This window comes from Narcine bancroftii, chromosome 5 (assembly GCF_036971445.1).
Source record: "Narcine bancroftii isolate sNarBan1 chromosome 5, sNarBan1.hap1, whole genome shotgun sequence".
Classification (NCBI taxonomy): domain Eukaryota; kingdom Metazoa; phylum Chordata; class Chondrichthyes; order Torpediniformes; family Narcinidae; genus Narcine; species Narcine bancroftii.
The window spans coordinates 253212623-253235424 of record NC_091473.1 but is presented as its reverse complement, the minus strand read 5'-3'; the positions used below and the strand labels follow the sequence as shown (position 1 = coordinate 253235424).

The 22802-nt window shown below is 46.9% G+C and overlaps 3 protein-coding genes across 11 annotated transcripts in view; 2 read left to right on the top strand and 1 right to left on the bottom strand.

The window, feature by feature from the left end:
- Positions 1-11638, bottom strand: part of LOC138765215 (protein Mdm4-like) — a 42358-nt gene extending 30720 nt beyond the window's left edge. For 2 of the 9 annotated variants that reach the window (XM_069942183.1, XM_069942181.1), the window contains exons 1-2: positions 5100-5187; positions 1600-1750 (exon numbers count right to left, since the gene is read on the bottom strand). Coding sequence is in view for 3 of the 9 variants with exons in the window: in XM_069942181.1 (XP_069798282.1) it covers positions 1600-1607 (8 nt within the window). In the remaining 6 variants the exon portion in view is untranslated. Of the gene's footprint in view, positions 1-1599; positions 1751-5099; positions 5250-6221; positions 6407-11534 lie in introns of those variants that run through there. The other 7 variants (XR_011358529.1, XR_011358528.1, XM_069942188.1 and 4 more) reach the window with 7 other exon arrangements.
- On the top strand, positions 6492-7925 carry LOC138765217 (uncharacterized). Its single transcript, XM_069942190.1, has 2 exons — positions 6492-7140; positions 7246-7925. Exons 1-2 carry the CDS (start codon positions 6507-6509, stop codon positions 7647-7649), a joined length of 1038 nt encoding a protein of 345 aa, XP_069798291.1. The 5' UTR covers positions 6492-6506; the 3' UTR covers positions 7650-7925.
- Positions 11639-20815: 9177 nt separating the features above from the next.
- Positions 20816-22277, top strand: LOC138765216 (uncharacterized). The gene is made up of 2 exons (XM_069942189.1): positions 20816-21434; positions 21541-22277. The coding sequence occupies exons 1-2, from the start codon at positions 20831-20833 to the stop codon at positions 21984-21986; spliced, it is 1050 nt and encodes a 349-aa protein (XP_069798290.1). The 5' UTR covers positions 20816-20830; the 3' UTR covers positions 21987-22277.
- The last annotated feature ends 525 nt before the right edge of the window (positions 22278-22802 follow it).

Here is a 22802-nt window from a genome sequence, read left to right as displayed (position 1 = left end):
GTCCCTCTTGGTCTTCACTTTTCACCCCACCAGCCTCCTCCCGCAACTCAATATCCTTCTGCCAACTTTTTTAAAACTTATTTTTTCAATCCAATAAACAGAATTTTACATTCTCTTTCCATGTAATATGATATAGAGTCTTTATTTCCACCTCCTTACACCCTCCTCCCCATCCTATCCCTTAAAATACATACATACAAAAACCACCTAAATGCTGACAAATACAATGATCCTCCTCGAAGCAATAGGACATTGGATATTAAATAAAAACAGGTAGGGGCAAAAACACACATCATCTGTGCTACATTCCCCATGTCATACTCTTAATCCTTTACCTGCTGGGGTGGATTGTTTCTTTTCTCTTATTCCTGTGGGGGTGGGGGTGGGGGTGGAGTTCTGAATTTATATCTGTGCATCGATGTGCCTCAGATAAAGTTGCCACGCTTCAACGAATGTGACATCCCTTCTCTAAATTGTCAGTGATTTTCTCCAGGGGAATGCAACGCTATTTCCATATTCTATTGAGCAATACTTAGCTGGGAGTTGGACTTCCACCTAACTGCTATAAAGTTCCTGGATACGACAATGCACCCTTCAAAAACTGAATTGATGTTTGGACAGTTTGAACTGCACTTCTCCAATGACCCCCTAGAAGGTACAACACCAGATCCTGTGGAAAACCCACCATTGTAATTTTTTTCCAGAGTGCCCCCCACAGCCCTTCCAGAAGGATCTCACCCTTATACATAGCTAGGTGGAATGGACAAAGGTTCCTACCTCCACACTGCACCTAAAGCATATTTCTGAAATTTCAGACTTTAATTTGTATAATTTGTATAATGCACCAGCATGTGCCTGGCATTAACAATTCCCGTCAGGCTATTCAAACACAAATCTTCCCACCATCATTCATCAATTGTTATGCCAAGTCCAACTCCCACCTTTCCCTTGACCAATGTAAGCCCGGCTTTGGGCCTTCACTTTGGATTATGGAATACATCCTAGAGATAAATTTACATACAATCCCCTTTTGAATTTGTCACTAGTCAGGCAGTTATTGTTGGTCACAGTTTTTCCCTTAGGAAAGATCTTAATTGCAGAAAGCAGAAGATGTTTTATTCATTAACTCATATTTAGTTCTCAATTGTTCGAATGACAAGAGCTGCCCTTGATAGTAACAATCCTCAATACTCCTGATCCCCCTCCAGAACCAGGTGTCCTAGATCTTAATGCCCAGAGTCATACTTATTAAATTGTTCTGGGTCAATGGTGTTTAGGAGATGACCCCAGTTTCAGCCCAATTCATTGATTTATTCTTTGCACGTCTGGCCCACGTTTTATTATGGGGTTATGAGTGTTTTTTTTTCAAAACTGATTTGGCATTCCATTTGTATATAAATTCGCCTGTTGTCTTTTCTCCCATCACATGTAACCCGATTTGTGCCAAAAAAGGTAGCCCCCCCCCCCTCTCAAAAAGTGAGACAAACCTTCCTTGGAATGCCCAGTAGTTTTTTTAAATCTGGCAGGTTTAAGGTGTGCACCCCACTCCCAATTTATATTCCCATGACAACTTTTCCATGGAGACTCTAGACACCTTACCATTCCATGAAAGGTTTCTGACGTATCCACTGAGCATTTTAAAGAAGCACTGGGGCAACGAAATGGGCAGCATTTGAAAAAGATATAGTCTTGGCATCACCTTCATTTTTATAGTTAACTCTGCCCACCACCTAGCCAGGTCCTTCTTGACCTTCCAAAGCAAAGGGAGATATTTTAGTTTATACATATTACGTCTATCTTTATCCACTCTTATCCCTGGTATTTAATGCCTCCCTACAGCCACATGAATTGGCTTTCCCTTTGATAGGGTCTATAATCTCCTTTTGACAAAGACATAATTTTGCTTTTATCTGATTATGGGAGACATTCCCATAATCCTCCAGCATGGTCCTCAATCTGGTCACCAACTCCCCAGGTTCCATCAAATACACTAAACACATAATCAGCAAACAGGTTGATTTTGTTTCAGAGAAATACTATTTCATTTTTATGTTTTCAGTATGGAAATGACAATAAAATAACTGACCCACTGAGTTCCTCCAGCAATCCTCTGTCTTTACATGAAAAACACTCATTTACCATGCATGGATCTTACTAAACATCGTATGTAATGGGGAAGCAGTTTAAGCATCCGATGAATTGATTCATTTTTCTGTTACTAACTACCCCCAAGCTGATGGATTTGAAGATCTCTGACTTTAGTTAAGAATTTTACCATCTAAGTTTTACACATTTTTTCTGTTAATTGATTATTTCTGGTAATAAAATCCTTTCCCATATTAACACCTGGACATCATACTCCCATTCATCTATCATTCTACAAAAATAAACTTTATTCATTAGAAAAAAATTACATAGAAAAAAAGTGCAAAGATTTTATCACATTCTTAGTGTCATATTCTTAGAACACAGGGATCTGGGAACAGAGATACATAATTCCCTAAAAGTGACAGGTAGATGAGGATGTAAAGAGAGCTCTTGACATATTGGCATTTATAAATCAAAATATCAAGTAAGTAGAAGAGTTGGGATGTTATGGTAAAGTTTAAAAAGTCAGAGGTGAGGCTAAATTTGGAGTATTGTGTACAGTTTTGGTCACCTAACCACAGGAAATATATCAATAAGATTGAAAGAGTGCAGAGATGTGCTAGAAGTTGAGGAACTGGGTTATAAGGAAAGGTTAAACAACTCAGGACTTTATTCGCTGGAGCATAGAAGAATGAGGGGAGATTTGATAGAAATTTTTAAGTTACAAGGGGATAGACAGAGTAAACGTAGGTCGGCTTTTTCCACTGAGGGCATGCAAGATACAAACCAGAGGACATGGATTAAAGGTGAAAGGGGAAAAGTTTAGGGGGAACACTAGGGAGAACTTTTTCCGCATGGAGCGTGGTGACAGTGTGGAACGAGCTACCAGCTGAAGTGGTGAATGCGAGTATTTAAGAAAAATATGGACAGGTACATAGATGGGAAGAGTTTGGAGGTCTATGGACTGGATGCAGATCAGTGGACGAGGCATAAAAAAGTTCAGCACAAACTAGAAGGGACAAAGGGCCTATTTCTGTGCTGTAATGTTCTATATATACACATTTTATTACTGTACATTGTATGGTTAAACATTAATTTTACCAGTGCCACTAACGGAGTTCCCTGGGGTTACTCTGCTTTGTTATTTGAAGGGGTTCCCTCAAAAGGCTCTGCAGCACCTCCCCCACAATTGGATCATTGACTTTCTCATTGGAATACCACGGTCAGTATGAATTGGAAACGTCTCCCACTCACTGATCATCAACAAAGGCGCACCCCAAGAATGCGTGCTGCGCCCACTGCTCTACTCGTCATACACCCACGACCGTGTGGCCAGGCACAATTCTACTACCATCTACAAGTTTGCCGATGACACCACAGTTGTCAGGAGAGTCACAAATGGCAACGAGGAAGCAGACAGGAGGGAGATGGATCAGCCCGCTGAATGATGTAACGACAACAACCTTGCGCTCAACGTCAGCAGAACCAAGGAGATGATTATAGATTTCAGGAGGAAGTCAGAACATGATCCGGTTATCAAGGACTCAGAAGTGGAGAGGGTCAAGAACTTCAAATTCCTGGGGAATCTATTCTGGATTCTCCATGTTGATGCAACCACAAAGAAGGTTTGCCAGCGGCTATACTTTGTGAGGTGTCTGAGGAGGTTTGGTACGTCACCGAAGACTCTCACAAACTTCTACAGGTGTACCATGGAGAGCATTCTGGCCGGTTGCATCACTGCCTGTTATGGAGGTGTCAATTCTCAGGACAAAGAAAAACTCCAAAGGGTTGTTAACTCGGCCGGTGACATCACAGACACCAAACTTCACTTCATTGAGGACATCTACAAGAGGCAGTGTCTTAAAAAAGCAGCCTCTATCCACAAAGACCCCCATTACCCAAGCCACGCCCTCCTCACTCTGCTACCATCGGGGAAAAGGTACAGGACCCTAAAGATAAGGAGTCAGCAGCACAAGGACAGCCATCAAATTTCTGAATAATCCATGAAGTCACTGGCTTACTTTTCATGCATTATTATTGTATTGTTTTATTTTTTTATAGTAATGTCATAAGATGGCAGTTATGACGCTGCCACAAAATACTGAATTTCATGACTTGTTCATGACAATAAATCCTGATTCTGAGGTAAACAAGAAAATCTGCAGGTGCCAGGGTCTTGAACACAAAGGTGCTGGAGAAAATCAGGTCATACAGCATCCATGTGAAGTAAAAGACAGTTTCAAGCCTGAACCCTTTCATAGGAACATCAACTGTGTTTTTCTTCCTATGGATGGTGCGTCACCAAGTTTCTCCAAAACACTTATGTACATTTTCACCCAGCAGTTTGTACTTTGCTCTGGATTCCAGCATTGGCAGGCTCAAATGTTCCTCTGCATTGAGAAGTATGCTAGGCCATTTCAGTTGACGGTTAGTCAGTGAATACAATACTACAGTGATCAAGCAACTGGACAAATAGTAGCTTGGTAATTTAAGTTGAGAAATTTTAAAATTAAAAGCTAATACCAGTGAAAATGACCATTAAATGATTGAGATTACGAGATTTTTTTGTTTGCCATGGAAGTACAATGCTTAAGAAACTCAGCAGGTCAAGCAGTGTCCTACATATAGTGAGGTATAAATAAAGAACCAATGTTATGGGTTGAGCACTTCATCAAGGTCTGGAAAAATGTCAGCAGGCATCTGAACAAAAGAACTGGGGTGGTGTGATTGCAATGGCAGGAGGTGATAGATGGAGAAGGAGGGAACAGAAGCGATCAAGGGGAAGGAGAGATGGCTTTTTTTTTAATTTGTCTTTTTACTTGTCTACAGAGTTTCGTTTTTTTGTTGTTCAGGGGACCTGTCTACTTTTTATATACAAAACAGAAATGCTGGAGGAACTCAGTTGGTCTTTTCAAGAGACAAAGATATATTGCTAACATTTTGGGCCTGAGCCCTTCTTCAAGGAATAAGCAAGAAGCAGAAAATATCAGAAAGCCTCTTTTTTTTCATACCTTAATGAAGAGCACAAGGATATTAACTTTATCTTTGCTGTATACCGTACGCTATTTGACCTGCTGAGTTTCTCCAGCATCGTGTTTTTACTTCAATCATGGTGTCTGCAGACATTCGTGTTTTAGCTATATATTCCATATTCTGGAAAACTGGAAATCACAAAGTTTGTTAATAATGCAAAACATCAACTATCTTTTACCTTTCATGATAAAAAGATTAAATTTGATAATTACTCTGGTTTCTACAAACAGCAGAGGGGTGAAGGAGTGATCCACTGACCATTTCCACACAGCATTTGCCACAGACCGTTCTGCCCATCTGGCTCCATACTGGCATTCAGACTAATCCCACCTCGACTCCACTGCCCGCCAATGTTTTCCACCTTTACCGTCCCTGGGGAAGGGGGAGGGAGGGGGGAAGGGGGAGGGAGGGGGGAAGGGGGAGGAGGGGGAAGGGGGAGGGAGGGGGGAAGGGGGAGGGAGGGGGGAAGGGGGAGGGAGGGGGGAAGGGGGAGGGAGGGGGGAAGGGGGAGGGAGGGGGGAAGGGGGAGGGAGGGGGGAAGGGGGAGGGAGGGGGGAAGGGGGAGGGAGGGGGGAAGGGGGAGGGAGGGGGGAAGGGGGAGGGAGGGGGGAAGGGGGAGGGAGGGGGGAAGGGGGAGGGAGGGGGGAAGGGGGAGGGAGGGGGAAGGGGGAGGGAGGGGGGAAGGGGGAGGGAGGGGGGAAGGGGGAGGGAGGGGGGAAGGGGGAGGGAGGGGGGAAGGGGGAGGGAGGGGGGAAGGGGGAGGGAGGGGGGAAGGGGGAGGGAGGGGGGAAGGGGGAGGGAGGGGGGAAGGGGGAGGGAGGGGGGAAGGGGGAGGGAGGGGGGAAGGGGGAGGGAGGGGGGAAGGGGGAGGGAGGGGGGGGAGCCACTCCCGTCTGGGACCCCGATCCCACCCCCACCCCACCTCCAGACTCGCGTCTTTGTTCCCACCCCCAGCGGCCATGGCCTCCCCGCAGCCCCCGACCCCCCCCCCACGCAGCCCCCGACCCCCCCCCCGAGGCCTACACCACGTCCTCCATTTTGCAAGCGGCCGTCTCCGCGCCCACAGGCCTCCCCCACCCCCCTCCCCGCCCGCCACTCACGTCCATTAACGTCCGTCCACAGCGACCACCCTGATCGGGGGGTGTTGGGGGGGGGGGGAGGAGAACAGGAGGGGAAACCATCAATCGGTTGCCGGCAGCCGCCACCTGGTCGCCATGATGGCGCCTCTCACACCAGCAGAACCTCCCGCCCACTCACTTCCGGCCCGACCTCTGATTGGCGTGTGAAGCCCCGCCCATGATTGGCAGCCGAGCGGAGTGAAAGGCGGAAGCCTGCAGACGCTGTGTAAAAAAGGGGCGAGGCGGCGGCCCGGGACCAGGGCGGGAATGGGATGTGACGTTTTCATGACGTCTTTAGTGTGCGACCCACCGGGGAGGATTTCAAAAGCTGCAGTTCACCTGTTCCTCAAGATGTCTGCAAATTGGGGGTATAAGGAGGTCCAGGAACTCCTTATCCTCCGAGCTGCTGATGAGATAAACCGATACATAACTGGCACGGTGAAGGATGGACCATTATTCGAAAGACTGGCTCAACAGCTTCGAGACCGTGGCTTTGTTCGTGGCAAGGGGCAGGTGATAACCAAATTGAAGAGCCTGAGAAAAAAATTCCATCAGGTCAACGACCATAATGACAGGAACGGTAGAGGACGCTTGGACTGGCCATATTTCGATCTGTGCTATTCAATTTGGGGAGCAAGCCGGACTACAAGCCCGCTTGATCTCCCGAGTGACATGGAGGACCCATCTCCCCAGGACCCAACTCTGCAAGGCCCCACTCTCCAGGACCCAGCTCCGCAGGGACCCGCTCCCCAGGATGAAGCTCCACAGGATGAAGCAACCCCTGAGACCATCACAGCTGCATCTCCCTCCTGTAGCAGCTGTTCTGATGCCGGAGTCCCAAGCGGCATAGAGACAGACGCCAGCATTAAAAACACTGAATCTGTGCCTCCCATTCGGCCAGGTAAAAACTTTTCTTGTGGTTAACATTTTTTTTCCATGTGTTCTTGTGAGCGTGTTTGCCCACAAAGAGCAGTCTCACTAATGTTGCTTCTGGTCTATTCTATAGGATGTCTGTCGCGGCAGAAAAGGAAGAAACTGACAAAAGCTCAGTTGGTGACGAAGGAAATAAAGGACTTGTTACTGGCAATGCACCGTGAGGATGAGAAAAGGGAGCGCATTCGATTCGATCAGCAGAGGGCCCATGAAGAGCAGCTGAGGAGAGAGGCACGGGAGGTGGAAGTGGCGGCGCGGGAGGCCGATAGACGGGAGCGGGCAGATCAAATGAATGTGTTCGCTAACATGTTCAGAGACATTCAGTGTGAGATGCAGAATCAGACCTCACTTTTGAGGGACCTGATTGCACTCATGCCAGCTCCCACTCCACAGCACCAAACCCCCGCCAACATTTCGAGCCTGAGCCCTTCAATGAATGAGCAAAAAATAAGCATGAAACAGGAAATCACAGAATAGAGGCAGGGCTGGCTGGGCGAGGAGTCCAGACCAACAATAGGTGTTAATTGGATATCAGTAGAATTCATTGTTTTGCGTCAGCATTACAGGGCAAACGTTCATGTAGACCATCTTGCAACAATCAATAAATGTAGTGCATAACAAGTCAAAGTAAGGCAAATGTCTGCGATTCATTGATCATTCAGGAATCTAATGGCAGTGGGGAAGAAGCTGTCCTTGTGCCACTGAGGGCTCCTCATAAGGGAAGAGGTGAGAATTTATCATGTCTGTGCAAAAGGGAGCGACTTGGAGGAAGGGGGAAGTAAGTCAAGCGGGGGGGTGGGGGGGAGGAAAGAGGTTAACAGAAACTGGTGACATCAATGTTAATGCCATCTGGTCAGAGGGATGCCCAGATGGAAGGTGAGCTGCTATTCCTCTGGTCTTTAAAATCATACTTTTGTCTAATTTGAAGTAAATGCGTCACTAACCACTGTTACAGGTAAGACTACAACCTGATTCCAAATATCTCACTGAACAGATACTATATTAAAATGGTCTGTCTGCCCATCATGTTAGTGACAGTGTCAAGCCTTTCTTCATAAGATTTCTTCAACAATCACTCCAACTGGTTGCAATGCCACTGCTAAGTATTAGGAAGCTAAGAAGTAATCACTGTCCAAGCTAAAAAGCTGGAAGGATTCCTCTAAACAACGTCCTCACACCCAGGGTAAGGAGGTTTCATAATGCGTCATACCCTTCTCCAGTTTCATCACCTGCACACTCTAAGTAGTTGCGTGAGGTTGGGCACCTCAGTAAGAAGACATCAGGTGTGTCAATGCCACCTGTTTTTAGGGAGGAGTGGGAAAATAGCTCAGAGGGATTGAAACACTAAAGTCTGAAGAAACTGTGATTTTAGGAAAAATGCTGGAGGAACTCAGCCGGTCTCGCAGTGTCCAGAGGAGGGAAGAGATTCAAGTGCTTCTTCAAGGTGTGGGGGGAAAAGCAGGCAAGCAGCTGAATTAAAAGGCTGGGAGAAGGAAAGAAAGGGCAGGTGGGAGTTGTGCAGTCCAACAGACTGGGGTGGCTCGGTTCGTGTAAGGGATAGTGCAACACTGTTACAGCAACAGGGACTGGGGTTTGAATCAAGCCTGTAAGGAGTTTGTACATTCTCCCTGTGTCTGCGTGGGTTTCTTTTGGGGACTTCAGTTTCCTCTCACCATTCAAAAAAAAATGTTAAGGGGGGGGGGGGGGGGTGTAGATTAATTGGGCCTGTTACCATGCTGTAGATGTAAAACTTTTTAAAAAATTTTAACTCTATGAATAATGTATACAGGTAGGACTGGAGTGGAAAGGTGAGAACTATCTCGGCGGGAACGGACACTCCTACTTGAAGCGATAAAAGATGGTCGCACTCACTGCTGCTCTGCAGATTTAATTTTGATTTAGACCTGCAGCACGGTAACAAGCGCTTCTGACCCTCGAGCCCGTGCTGCCCAATAAACCTTCAACCCCATTACATTTTAAAGGGTAGTAGGAAACCAAAGCACCCAGGGAAACCCCACACAGACACAGGTCGGAACATACAAACTCCTCACAGACAGCGCAGGATTCGAACCCCAGTCACTAGCGCTGTAATTGCATCGTGCTAACCATACCGCATCTTGAATTTACTAGTGATAACCGCACCTCACTTTACTTACTTTTTAAAATATTTTTATTGAGTTGAACAAAAACCCTTTACACAAGGTATACTAATGATATCATAAATCATATCATCTACATATCACACCTCACTTCGGCCTGCTTTAATGATGGATAGGTTAAAAGACGAGGAACGTTATTAGTCAAACTGCTACAAGAAATACCCCACAGGAACCACAACATTCTGGGTGTTAGAAGACGATGTTTTTAAATACAAAAACGGCAGTCTTGAAGTTACTGACTAGACGAGCATCACAGACGCGACGACTTTGGAACTTATTGAGTGGAAGACAAAAGGGAGGAATGAGCAACTTGGTCCAGTTGCAGGAGAAGGGGAACGACCGAGACGCAAAGGAAAATGCTATTGTAAATTACTGCATTGCAACAGGTCTTGCCGAATCCTGGATGGAAACAGTTTAGCTTTCTCACAGCAGATTTCAATCAATTATTGAGATTAAAAACCCAGTCAAGCTCAGAAATCATCTTAAAAGCTTAACCCTCCGGTCACAGCATGTGCTGCTCAACAATCCGTGCAGCCTTTGCAACTCCCACCACCCCCTTGAAGATCGACAAGCATATGTGGCCAAATAAGAATGACCTCTGAAAAATGTTATGCAGAATCACACTGCAATAATGGACAATCCAGAGTGAGTGGAGGATCCCAGCAGGATGACAAATATTTACAAATTGGATGAAAGCTTTATATAATGGACCAAAACCCAAAGTTGTAACAAATGCACCTTTCCAAGTCTAGTAGGCAAGGGTGTCCATTATCTCCAGCTTTATGATGCTGAACCAAGCCATGAAAGACCCCAACAATGAAGACGCTGTTTACATCCGGTACCGCACGGATGGCAGTCTCTTCAATCTGAGGCGCCTGCAAGCTCACACCAAGACACAAGAGAAACTTGTCCGTGAACTACTCTTTGCAGATGATGCCGCTTTAGTTGCCCATTCAGAGCCAGCTCTTCAGCGCTTGACGTCCTGCTTTGCGGAAACTGCCAAAATGTTTGGCCTGGAAGTCAGCCTGAAGAAAACTGAGGTCCTCCATCAGCCAGCTCCCCCACCATGACTACCAGCCCCCCCACATCTCCATCGGGCACACAAAACTCAAACGGTCAACCAGTTTACCTATCTCGGCTGCACCATTTCATCAGATGCAAGGATCGACAATGAGATAGACAACAGACTCGCCAAGGCAAATAGCGCCTTTGGAAGACTACACAAAAGAGTCTGGAAAAACAACCAACTGAAAAACCTCACAAAGATAAGCGTATACAGAGCCGTTGTCATACCCACACTCCTGTTCGGCTCCGAATCATGGGTCCTCTACCGGCACCACCTACGGCTCCTAGAACGCTTCCACCAGCGTTGTCTCCGCTCCATCCTCAACATCCATTGGAGCGCTCACACCCCTAACGTCGAGGTACTCGAGATGGCAGAGGTCGACAGCATCGAGTCCACGCTGCTGAAGATCCAGCTGCGCTGGATGGGTCACGTCTCCAGAATGGAGGACCATCGCCTTCCCAAGATCGTATTATATGGCGAGCTCTCCACTGGCCACCGTGACAGAGGTGCACCAAAGAAAAGGTACAAGGACTGCCTAAAGAAATCTCTTGGTGCCTGCCACATTGACCACCGCCAGTGGGCTGATAACGCCTCAAACCGTGCATCTTGGCGCCTCACAGTTTGGCGGGCAGCAGCCTCCTTTGAAGAAGACCGCAGAGCCCACCTCACTGACAAAAGGCAAAGGAGGAAAAACCCAACACCCAACCCCAACCAACCAATTTTCCCTTGCAACCGCTGCAATCGTGTCTGCCTGTCCCGCATCGGACTGGTCAGCCACAAACGAGCCTGCAGCTGACGTGGACTTTTTACCCCCTCCATAAATCTTCGTCCGCGAAGCCAAGCCAAAGAAGAAAGAAAGAAGATTTATTTTAGCAGTAGAACAATTTGCATACGATCTGATTCTGATACTTAAGGTTGACCAGAAGGAACATTACGTAAATTATATTTAATATTAAAAGAATATGAAACAGATTTTGGTTATTGGGATAAAAGTGAAATTATGCCTCGAACTAGAGGTGATTATTCTCAGTGTCAAAGAGATACCCAATTGGGTCACGTGATACTGAAAGGACATGCTCAGACAGCTTCCGTCTTAAAGCCTCTAAAACAAGGAAAATAATTACAGGTTAAACTTACCCACACTGAAGTAAGATGGGCAGGAATTGCAAGAAGCAGGTGAAAGAAGATCAGGACCTGCTAGAAGTGGCGGAAACTCGCTCGACGCTAGCGACCTGCAGGCTCCCGCGCTGCTAGCAGGCCTAGTGCTGAAGGCGTGAGGACGAAGCCTGCAACATTGGGCTTGCCCGTTCAAGATGTTCTAGCAGCAGTGCAGTCATTGGTGACCCAGATTGGAGGTCTGGAGCAACGACTGGGCACCAGACTAAAAGAGCTCTCTGAGGGCCTGCTCAACCTGTGGACTTCAAATGAAGCTCTGACAAATCATGACAGAGTCCTGGAAGGAAAGATAGACAAGAAAGATTAAAAAGCGCAGCTGACTCACAGGTTGTCAAAACAAAAACAGCTGACAGACAAGTTAGACTATCTAGAAAACTACAATCGGAACAATAACATTAGACTATTGGGCCTGAAAGAGGGTGAGGAAGGAAGGACTTGTGTTGGGAAACGATAGATTTAGAGCCCCCCCTAACCAGCCCATCAGACATTCAGCCCCCATCTCACCCAAATCAATGGCCGAGGCCAGTTCTGATCCTGTTTGTTAATAGCTTGGACCAGAAAATAGTGCTAAGGGCAGCGATGACCTAATCAAGGAATACAGGGCGATTGGTGGAATTCCAGGGGGAAGACTGATGTTCTTCCCTGACCTGAGTCTTGAGCAGATAAAATAATGAAAAGAATTTGACCAGGTCAAGAAAATATTGAGATATAAAAGAGTAGAGAATGTGACGCTGTACCCAGCCACAAATTTAATCACAGTGAACCAAAAGCTTTTAGAGAAAGTGGATGTATTTGAAAACTTCAGCAGAAGGAATAGTGAGTTTTCCACAAGGAAAAGATGGTCCAGAACCAATTTTTTTTTTCAAAAATGGATTGCATAAGATTTGGGAGAGCAAAATTTTGAAAATCCTATTGAAAGAGCTCATAGACCTCTAAGAGAAAAAAGCTCCTCCAAATCAGAAGCCGCGTCTGTATTAATTAAATTTCTATAATATCAAGACAGAGAGAAAGTTTTAAGTCTTGCTGTAAGAGGGGCGAGAGACCGGAAGGGCCTGCTTCAATTGGATGGAAATAGAATTCTATTTTATTTGGACTTCAGTGAATATTTTTTGAACAGAAGGAATTTAATCCAGCTACAAAAGCTCTTTTTGATAAAGGTTATAAATTTGTGCTACATTACCCTGCAACTTTAAGTTTTTGTACCAGAAGATCAAAACAGATCTATTTATTTTTCTTGTAACCTTGATTTATTGGGAGGGGTTAGACTAGTATTAGTTTTAGGGTTTTTCTTTTTTATAAGTGGATTTATGTGGTTTAATTATGATTATTGTGATACTATCCATTTTTTAAAGATTTTATTAAAGTATGCCATTTGTTATAAATGTATTTAACTGATATTTACGTATATGTAGCGGCCCACGCACGGAGACACAAACCAGCCTGTAAAATGGCCAACGAACAAGGCAACTGCACAAATCTAGGGGGGGGGGGGGGAGGGGGGGGGCGGTGACACTGGCCGTCATCCCAGGTGACCTCCACATGGCAGGAAGACAGGGAACTCTGGCAGGAATGCCGGCCAACCAGTGGTTGGTGCTCCGATAACGTGGGGCCCTGACATCGGCGCCAAGGGCGCATGTAAGCAGAGCTGCCAGTGCAATAAATCAGTCTTCAATTTCAAGTCCTCATATGTCTCTTCCTTCCACATTCCTCGTGGCGCGAATGCTATATTGGTGACCCTCTACACGTTCAACCGGCAGTTGGACCCAAAGATGATAGATCGAGCAGAGCCACTGACCATCCATGCAGTCTCTCTCAGGGTTCAGAAACATACTCTCCCAGAAACTTTTTCGATGACAATAATTACAGCGATACCAAAAAAAGTCCCTTTAAAGCCTTCATCTTATAGCCCCATTTTGTTATTAAATGTACATTATAAAATTGTCGCAAATTTTTTGGCAAACAGAATTACTGAATTGGTACTTAAATGAATAAATATGGATCAGACAGGTTTTGTGAAAAGGAGACAATCAGCTCAGAATGTGGCCAGATTTAGTATAATTCATCTAGCAAAAAAGGGGAAGATTTAAGTATTGCAGTGGCTCTAGATGCATTAAAAGCATTTGATTAACTGGAATGGGATTTTTTTATTTAAGGTGCTGAATAAATTTGGATTGACTTTTTTAAAATTGAATTAAGACATTGTATAATGATCCTAAAGCTAAAGTAGTTAATAATGGTATTTGCGCCATTCAATTTAGCAAAATCAAAAAGACAAGGATGTCCCCAGTCTCTAGCTTTGTTTATTTTAGCAATTAAACCACTTGCAGAAGCAATTGTAGTGATTTGGAAATTAAGGGATTTAGAATTAGTCAAGAAGAGTGAAAGATGATATGCAGATGACATTTTATCTATTTGACTGAACATGAAATTACAAGAATTGTATATTAAGTTGGAAGAACATGGAAAATTTTAGGATGCAAAATAAATTGAGATAAAAGTGAAATTATGCTACTAATGGAAGGAGATGATACTCAATGCCAAATGGATACTCAGTTTAAATAGCCAAAAGATGCTATTAAATATTTAGGGATTCGTGCGGTTAATGATTTGAAGAATTTATATAAATTGAACTACTTACCATTACTTAAAATTGAGATTTTTTTTAAAAAATAGATTAATTTATCTATAAATTTTTTTCAAGAATTGAATAAATATGTAAGGAAATTCCTCTGGAAGGGTAAAATGTTAAGAGTCATCAAGAAGTTAACGTAGATGTATGAATTAGGAGGTTAACAACTTCTTAATATCAAAAATTAATATAATGCAGCGCAAATGAAATTTCTTCCATCTTTTTCAAAAGAGAAGAAAATTCAAGGTTACAATAGAAACAAGTTGGAGAGAAAATCAGAAGAATGTGTATATATAAATGGGACACAATTTTGATGTTTGGAGGAAAATAAACACCATTGTTGAAACATCTGATTAATATGTGGAATGAAGTAAATGGTGAAATTGGTGCAAGAGGTTATTTATCACCTAAGATGCTTTGGATTCAAAATTCCCTTATACCTTGTTCAATCAATTTTTAGATATTTGGTTTTGTAAGGGAGTTATAAATATTGAAGACTGTTATGAAAGAGGTCAATTAATGTCATTTTAACAAATGAAAATAAATATGGAGTATTTCAAAATACTCTTTTGTTACTTTCAGTCGAGACCATATTTGAGAGATAAGACAGGACCAACCATGTTGCTATCTGCCTGTAGTAAGTAGAAATTTTTATTAGAAGAGGAATTGTTAAGAAATTGACTTGTGCAGTATATTCTTTACTACAATCAGAAACTCCTCAAGGTGGAGTTCATGAGTCTAGATAGAAGTGGGAATTGGATTTAAATGTTACATTTGATGAGCGAAGATGGGCGGACCTTTGTTGAGACTGTATGACTAACACTATTAACGTAAGATGTAGACTAGTTCAGTATAATTTCCTTTAAAAACAAAAATTGCATAGATTTAAATCAGATTCATCAGATCAATGTTTCAGATGTGGTGAAGAAATAGGAACTTTTTTTTTTTTTTTTTTTTTTACACATTCAACTTGGTCCTGTTCCAAGGTAAATCCTTTCTGGTTGGAATTAGCAAACTTTTTGGAACAAGTTAAAACAGGTGTTGTACATGGTCAGTAATGACCCAGAGGGCGAATGCTCTCTTTCCATGCTTTCAGATTCTATGGATCAACATTGACAATTTTAAACAATGATTTTGCCCACTCCTACATCTGAACTTATCAGGAAGGCGCAACAGCGACTGCATTTCCTGAGAAGACTAAAGCATGCATGGGTACTAGCTACCTTTATGTCAACCTTCTACAGGAGTTCCATCAAGAATATCCTGGTCTATTCAACAGCACCCAGCAATAATGCAACTGCATATGTAGTGCTGTTTAACTCACACAGTAGAGTCAGCCCTGGTCAGATTCACAATGTCAGTTTCAGTGTTATTCAACCACATAAGCACAGACACTGACCCTTTGTCACACCTTTGCCATCCATCAAGAACCCACAAAGCCTGCATGAATCCTAAATTTTTCTCTCCACATATTCCCATCACTTTCCATCTCCCTCCTCCCCCCCCCCCCCCCCCCATTCTAAGCCTCACTGACACGTTAGAGGCAACTTACAGTGGACAATCAAGCTATTGCCTCTCATGCTTTCAGGCTGTGGGAGGAATGCCACACAGTCACAGAGAGAACGTTCAAACCTTGCTCAGACCTCTCATTGATAAAAGTCAATCACTGATCCTTACCTCCTATGGATGCTGTGGGACTCAACGAGTTCCTCCGTCATTTGTGTTTTTACTACAATCAGAGACTTTCGTGCTTCATTGATCTCATAAACCCCTCATCACGTCCCGAGCACTGTTTTAACTGTACTTCCCTCTGCAACAATTTTCTCTGCACTTCTGTTTTACTTTTCAGCAATACCTACACAGATTGACTTTCCTGGATAGCACACCATACAAACCTCTTCACTGTATCTTGGTGCGCGTGACCACATACGCAGGACAGCATTGGAGCTCCTGTATATTGGCCACTGGAACATTTAAGCACCTGCTCCACCAGTTGTACCACCCACTGTCCCATTTCCACGGAAAATTACTCCTAACAAACAAATTGAAAGGTAAAATTTCTGAAGTTATCACGTCACTATTCTCACCCTGTGTTTATTAGCTGTGGAGGTGAGGCTACAATGTTTTCTCATGTGCCAGTTCAGATTTATTGCCAGAATACATACATGACATCACATCCAACCCTGAGATTCTTTTTATCTGTGGGCCAGGCAGAATTACCACTGATTGGTTGTGCAAAAAGCTGTACTCAAGAAAAGAAGATGCCTACAAAAGAAAAGTAAAAAGAAGGCAGTGCAAGCCAAATGGGCAACACAAAAAATAAATCTTCAAAAATCAATAATCTGCAAAGTCAGAGCCCTTAAATGAATCAGATTGAGTTTTTCGTTGAGGAGTCTGGTGGTGGAGGGGCAGCAGCTGTTCCTGAACCCGGTGGGGCGAGTCTTGTGGCACCGATACCTCTTTCCTGATGGCAGCAGTGAGAACAGAGCGTGTGCTGGTGGTGAGGATCCTTGATGACTGCTGCCGCTCTCTGATGGCAGCACTCCCTGAAGACGCGTTCAATAATGGGGAGGGTTTTGCCTGTGATCACTTGGCTTGTGTCCACTACCTTTTGGAGGGCTTTTTGGGGGATGGCATGGATCGCTTTACAGCACCAGTAATCAGGACCAGGGTTCAAATCCTGCACTCCCTGTAAGGAGTTTGTACATTGTCCGTCTCTATTTGGGTTTTCCCCAAGGGTTCCGGCATTCAAAATGTAACGTTTGGGGGAAAGGTAGGTTAATTGGGTGTAAATTGGGCTGGGCTGCATGGGCTCATAGTCCAAAATGGCCTGTTTCCATGCTAGATGTCTACATTTTTAAAAATCAATTTAAATTTAAAAATGTAAAATTTACACAGGGGTATTGGTGCTTCCATACCTGACCATGATGCAGCGGGTCAAAACACTTTCACCAAACTGAGGAAATTTGCCAGGGTTTCTGGTGTCATATCAAACCTCCGCAAACTCCTGAGGAACGAGAGGAGTTGACGTGCTTTCTTCATGATGCCCTTGGTCCTGGAAAGATCCTCCGAGATAGAGATTCCCAAGAACTCCCCTCTCTACCTCTGATGCCCCAAAGATCACTGGATTGTATACCTGACTTTTCTTTCCTGTAGTCAACAATCAGCTATTACAAGCTCATTTAGTAAAATGGGATGATCACTGTAAGGAATAATATAGACAGGAGGGACTGAATGGACAGTTAACAATTAACATTTCACACAAGCACATGTCACAGCCCAGCGATAGTTAGAACTGAGGGAAGGTTTGTCCGTCTGCTCCAGAATTCAATACATTTCCAAAGACATTGTGATTTTGTAAGGGAGAACCATTCTGATGCTGAAGAGAAAGCAGCTTTTTGAAGCAGCTCTTGTGGCCAGCCATTTTTGTGAAATTCAGAGGAAAGCCAGCTCTGGGAATGACTGGGCCATTTTAGTGGATTGACCTGTGCCAGGAGGATCTTTTTGGGAAGCAACTGGCTTCATTTTGATTGTGACTAACAGTGGAGGCCACTTGGAGAGATGGCTTCATTTTAAATGAGTAGCAGTGAAGTCACTTGGAGAGACTGGTGCCAGGGTCTTGGAAGCTTCGTGGAGGCCGCCCAGTATGAGTCTTGCCTACAAAAGGATCAGGAGTGTTATGACACAGTTCATGTAGATGGAGAATTTGTGAGTCTGTAACCACCACAACTGCAGTCTTCTATCAGTTCAACATTAATTTTGGGCATCAAATTTCAAAGACCTACGCTTCAACACTGAATTTGAAAGACTGAACTTTGAAGTAACTTTCTAAATTTTGTAATGGTTTGAGTCTATCTCACACATGCCCACACAAGTACACCCGCACATAGCTGAGGATAGACTTAGTGTTAAGGATAGATTAAGAGTGAGAAATAAAATTAATGTTTTAAAATTAGAGACTGTTTGGTTCATTACCTATTGCTTCTCGTTACGTGTGGTTCATAACACAGCTCCTGAGTTTTGGTGATATTGAGTCCAAAGCAGTTGTTGTTACACCCAGTCATAGGTATAAAGTGAGTAGAGCAGGGGGATAAGAACACAACCCTGTGATGCTCCAGCACTGATGGAGATTGTGGAGAATTTCTTACCCATCTTCAGCTTGTAGTCTGAAGGTGAGGAAATCCATGATACGCTTTGATCTTCAATGCCATGGTTAATCACAAACCTATCAATCTCTGCCTTAAATGCACCCAATGACTGGCCTTCACAACCCCCTGTTGCAACAAATTTCAAATTCACCATCCTCTGGTTGAAGAAATTCCTCCGCGTCTCTAAGACAGCCTTCCACCCTGAAGCTGTACCCGCTTGTCCTGGTCTCTCCCACCGTGGGAAACAACTTTTATACATCGACCCGGTCCATATTTTCAACATTCAAAATATTTCAATGAATTTCTCCTCATTCTCCTAAATTCCAACAAGTACCTCACATGATAACCCTTTCATGCCCAGAATCATCTTCCTTTCTTCATTGCATTTGCCTTCTCCACCAACTGAACCTGCACGTTTACCTTCAGGCGATCCTGCACGAGAATTCCCAGATCCCTTTCCACCTGGGTACAGTAAAATCCACGTTATCCAGCATCATCAGGAATTACAGATGCCGGATATGTGAATTTTCCAGTTGCCTGAAGCACTCTCTCACAAGGCCTAACTAATACACCTGCATTAAGAGTTTAAAAGACAAGACACTGTAAAACGTAAAGAAATTAGAAAAAACTATTGTATCCCTTAATTATATAAAGTTCACTTTAATCAGTTAATTCCCATATCCTACAAAATTTAAATTCCAGTCTGAGCCCCAGTCACTAACAGGATTGCGCTAATTGCTAAGCTAATCGTGTTGCCAACGTAATTAACCTCCCCCCCCCACCATTACAGATAGAGCCTTACTAATATACTAATAAAGACTCTTAATGGGCAGAGTCGCCCCAGAAGCATCGGCCGGATCTTCATCCTGGGCGACACCATTTTATTCAAATACAACTTTATTCAAACAGCTGCTGTAGGCGAAGTACAATCCGTTTCAGCTGTGATACCCATGTCATATTCAAGTGACATTCAGAGGGAAGTACTTCTTAAAAGAATTTTTGACGCGAATTTCAAACTCGATGCTGCAGCCCCCGACCCCCCCCCACGCAGCCCCCGACCCCCCCCCACGCAGCCCCCGACCCCCCCACGCAGCCCCCGACCCCCCCCCACGCAGCCCCCGACCCCCCCACGCAGCCCCCGACCCCCCCCCATGCAGCCCCCGACCCCCCCCCACGCAGCCCCCGACCCCCCCCCACGCAGCCCCCGACCCCCCCCCCACGCAGCCCCCGACCCCCCCCACGCAGGCCCCGACCCCGCCCCACGCAGCCCCCGACCCCCCCCACGCAGCCCCCGACCCCCCCCCACGCAGCCCCCGACCCCCCCCCACGCAGCCCCCGACCCCCCCCCACGCAGCCCCCGACCCCCCCCACGCAGCCCCCGACCCCCCCCACGCAGCCCCCGACCCCCCCCACGCAGCCCCCGACCCCGCCCCCACGCAGCCCCCGACCCCCCCCACGCAGCCCCCGACCCCCCCCCACGCAGCCCCCGACCCCCCCCACGCAGCCCCCGACCCCCCCCACGCAGCCCCCGACCCCCCCCACGCAGCCCCCGACCCCCCCCCACGCAGCCCCCGACCCCCCCCACGCAGCCCCCGACCCCCCCCACGCAGCCCCCGACCCCCCCCACGCAGCCCCCGACCCCCCCCACGCAGCCCCCGACCCCCCCCCACGCAGCCCCCGACCCCCCCCACGCAGCCCCCGACCCCCCCCCGCAGCCCCCGACCCCCCCCCCACGCAGCCCCCGACCCCCCCCACGCAGCCCCCGACCCCCCCCACGCAGCCCCCGACCCCCCCCCACGCAGCCCCCGACCCCCCCACGCAGCCCCCGACCCCCCCCCACGCAGCCCCCGACCCCCCCCACGCAGCCCCCGACCCCCCCCCACGCAGCCCCCGACCCCCCCCCACGCAGCCCCCGACCCCCCCCCCCACGCAGCCCCCGACCCCCCCCACGCAGCCCCCGACCCCCCCACGCAGCCCCCGACCCCCCCCCCCACGGAACCCCCGACCCCCCCCCCACGGAACCCCCGACCCCCCCCCCCCACGGAACCCCCGACCCCCCCCCCCCACGGAACCCCCACCCCCCACGGAACCCCCACCCCCCGAGGACTCGAGGCCTACACCACGTCCTCCATTTTGCAAGCGGCCGTCTCCGCGCCCACAGGCCTCCCCCACCCCCCTCCCCGCCCGCCACTCACGTCCATTAACGTCCGTCCACAGCGACCACCCTGATCGGGGGGTGTTGGGGGGGGGGGGAGGAGAACAGGAGGGGAAACCATCAATCGGTTGCCGGCAGCCGCCACCTGGTCGCCATGATGGCGCCTCTCACACCAGCAGAACCTCCCGCCCACTCACTTCCGGCCCGACCTCTGATTGGCGTGTGAAGCCCCGCCCATGATTGGCAGCCGAGCGGAGTGAAAGGCGGAAGCCTGCAGACGCTGTGTAAAAAAGGGGCGAGGCGGCGGCCCGGGACCAGGGCGGGAATGGGATGTGACGTTTTCATGACGTCTTTAGTGTGCGACCCACCGGGGAGGATTTCAAAAGCTGCAGTTCACCTGTTCCTCAAGATGTCTGCAAATTGGGGGTATAAGGAGGTCCAGGAACTCCTTATCCTCCGAGCTGCTGATGAGATAAACCGATACATAACTGGCACGGTGAAGGATGGACCAATTTTTGAAAGACTGGCTCAACAGCTTCGAGACCGTGGCTTTGTTCGGGACAAGGCGCAGGTGATAAGCAAGTTGAAGAGCCTGAGAAGAAAATTCAACGAGGTCAATGACCATAATGGCAGGAGCGGTAGAGGACGCCTGGACTGGCCACATTTCGATCTGTGCTATTCGATTTGGGGAGCAAGCCGCACCACGAGCCTGCTTGATCTTCCGAGTGACATGGAGGACCCAGCTCCCCAATGCCCAGCACCCCAGGACCCAGTTCCCCAGGGACCCGCTCCCCAGGATGAAGCTCCCCCTGAGACCATCACAGCTGTGTCTCCCTCCTGTAGCAGCTGTTCTGATGCCGGCGTCCCGAGCGGCATGGAGACGGACGCCAGCATTAAAAACAGTGAATCTGTGTCTTACAGTCGGCCAGGTAAAGACTTAGTTTTGTTTGTGGTTAACCTTTTTTTTCCTGTGTGAGCGTGTTTGCCCATGAAGAGCAGTCTCGCCAATGTTGCTTGTGGTCTATTGTTCTCTAGGATGCCTGTCGCGGCAGAAAAGAAAGAAACCGACAAAAGCCCAGCTGGTGACGAAGGAAATAAAGGACTTGTTACTGGCAATGCACCGTGAGGATGAGAAGAGGGATCGCCTTCGATTCGAAAGGCAGAGGGTCCATGAAGAGCAGCTGAGGAGAGAGGTGCAGGAGGCAGAGATGGCAGCGCGGGAGGTGGAGATGGCGGCGCGGGAGGCCGATAGACGGGAGCGGGCAGATCAAATGAATGTGTTCGCCAACATGTTCCGAGACATTCAGTATGAGATGCAGAATCAGACCTCACTTCTGCGGGACCTGATTGCACTCATGCCAGCTCCTGTACCACAGCACCCTGCTCCCACTCCACAGCCCCAAACCCCCGCCAACATTTCAAGCCTGAGCCCTTCAATGAATGAGCAAAAAATAAGCATAAAACAGGAAATCACAGAATAGAGGCAGTGCTGGCTGGGGGAGGAGTCCAAACCAACAATAGGTGTTAATTGGATATCAGAAGTAGAATTCATTGTTTTGCGTCAGCATTACAGGGCAAACGTTCATGTAGACCACCTTGCAACAATCAATAAATGTAGTGCATAACAAGTCAAAGTAAGGCAGTGTCTGCGATTCATTGATCATTCAGGAATCTAATGGTAGTGGAGAAGAAGCTGTCCTTGTGCCACTGAGGGCTCCTCATAAGGGAGGAAGTGAGAATTTATCATGTCGTGTAAAAAGAGTTGGGGGGAGGGAAAGAAATGAGTGGGCAGGGTGTGGGGGGGTGATTAACGCAAACCGGAGAAGTCAATGTTAATGCCATTCAGTTGGAGGGGGCCCAGACGGATGTCGACGTGTTGTTCCTCCAATTTGCAAGTGGTCTGAGTCTGGCAGTGCATGAGACCATGGATAGACACATCAGCAAGAGAATGGGGTGGGGAATTGAAGTAGGTGGCCACTGGGAGAAGATCTACGCTCTTGTGGCAGACAGAGCCAAGGTGCTCAATGAAGCGATCTCATCTGCACGACGTTTCTCCCATGTAGAGACCACAATGGGAGCACTGGATGCAGTAGATGAGTCCTGTGGATTCACAGGTGAAGTGATGCTTCACGTGGAAGGTCCGTTTGGGGCCTCGAATGGTAGTGAGGAGGCATGGGCGCAAGTGGGAGCATCTCAAGCAGTCAGAGGGGTAGGTGCCAAGGGGACGATAGGTGGGGAAGGGGGAGTGGACAAGGGAGTCACAAAGAGAGCAGTCCCTGTGGTTATTCTGAACATTC

Excerpts from the sequence above, each read along its gene's own strand:
- LOC138765216 (XM_069942189.1), top strand. The coding sequence starts at position 20,831 with ATGGGATGTGACGTTTTCATGACGTCTTTAGTGTGCGACCCACCGGGG. Across the intron at positions 21,435-21,540 it reads TGTGTCTTACAGTCGGCCAG|GATGCCTGTCGCGGCAGAAA; the intron begins GTAAAGACTTAG and ends ATTGTTCTCTAG.
- LOC138765217 (XM_069942190.1), top strand. The coding sequence starts at position 6,507 with ATGGGATGTGACGTTTTCATGACGTCTTTAGTGTGCGACCCACCGGGG. Across the intron at positions 7,141-7,245 it reads TGTGCCTCCCATTCGGCCAG|GATGTCTGTCGCGGCAGAAA; the intron begins GTAAAAACTTTT and ends TCTATTCTATAG.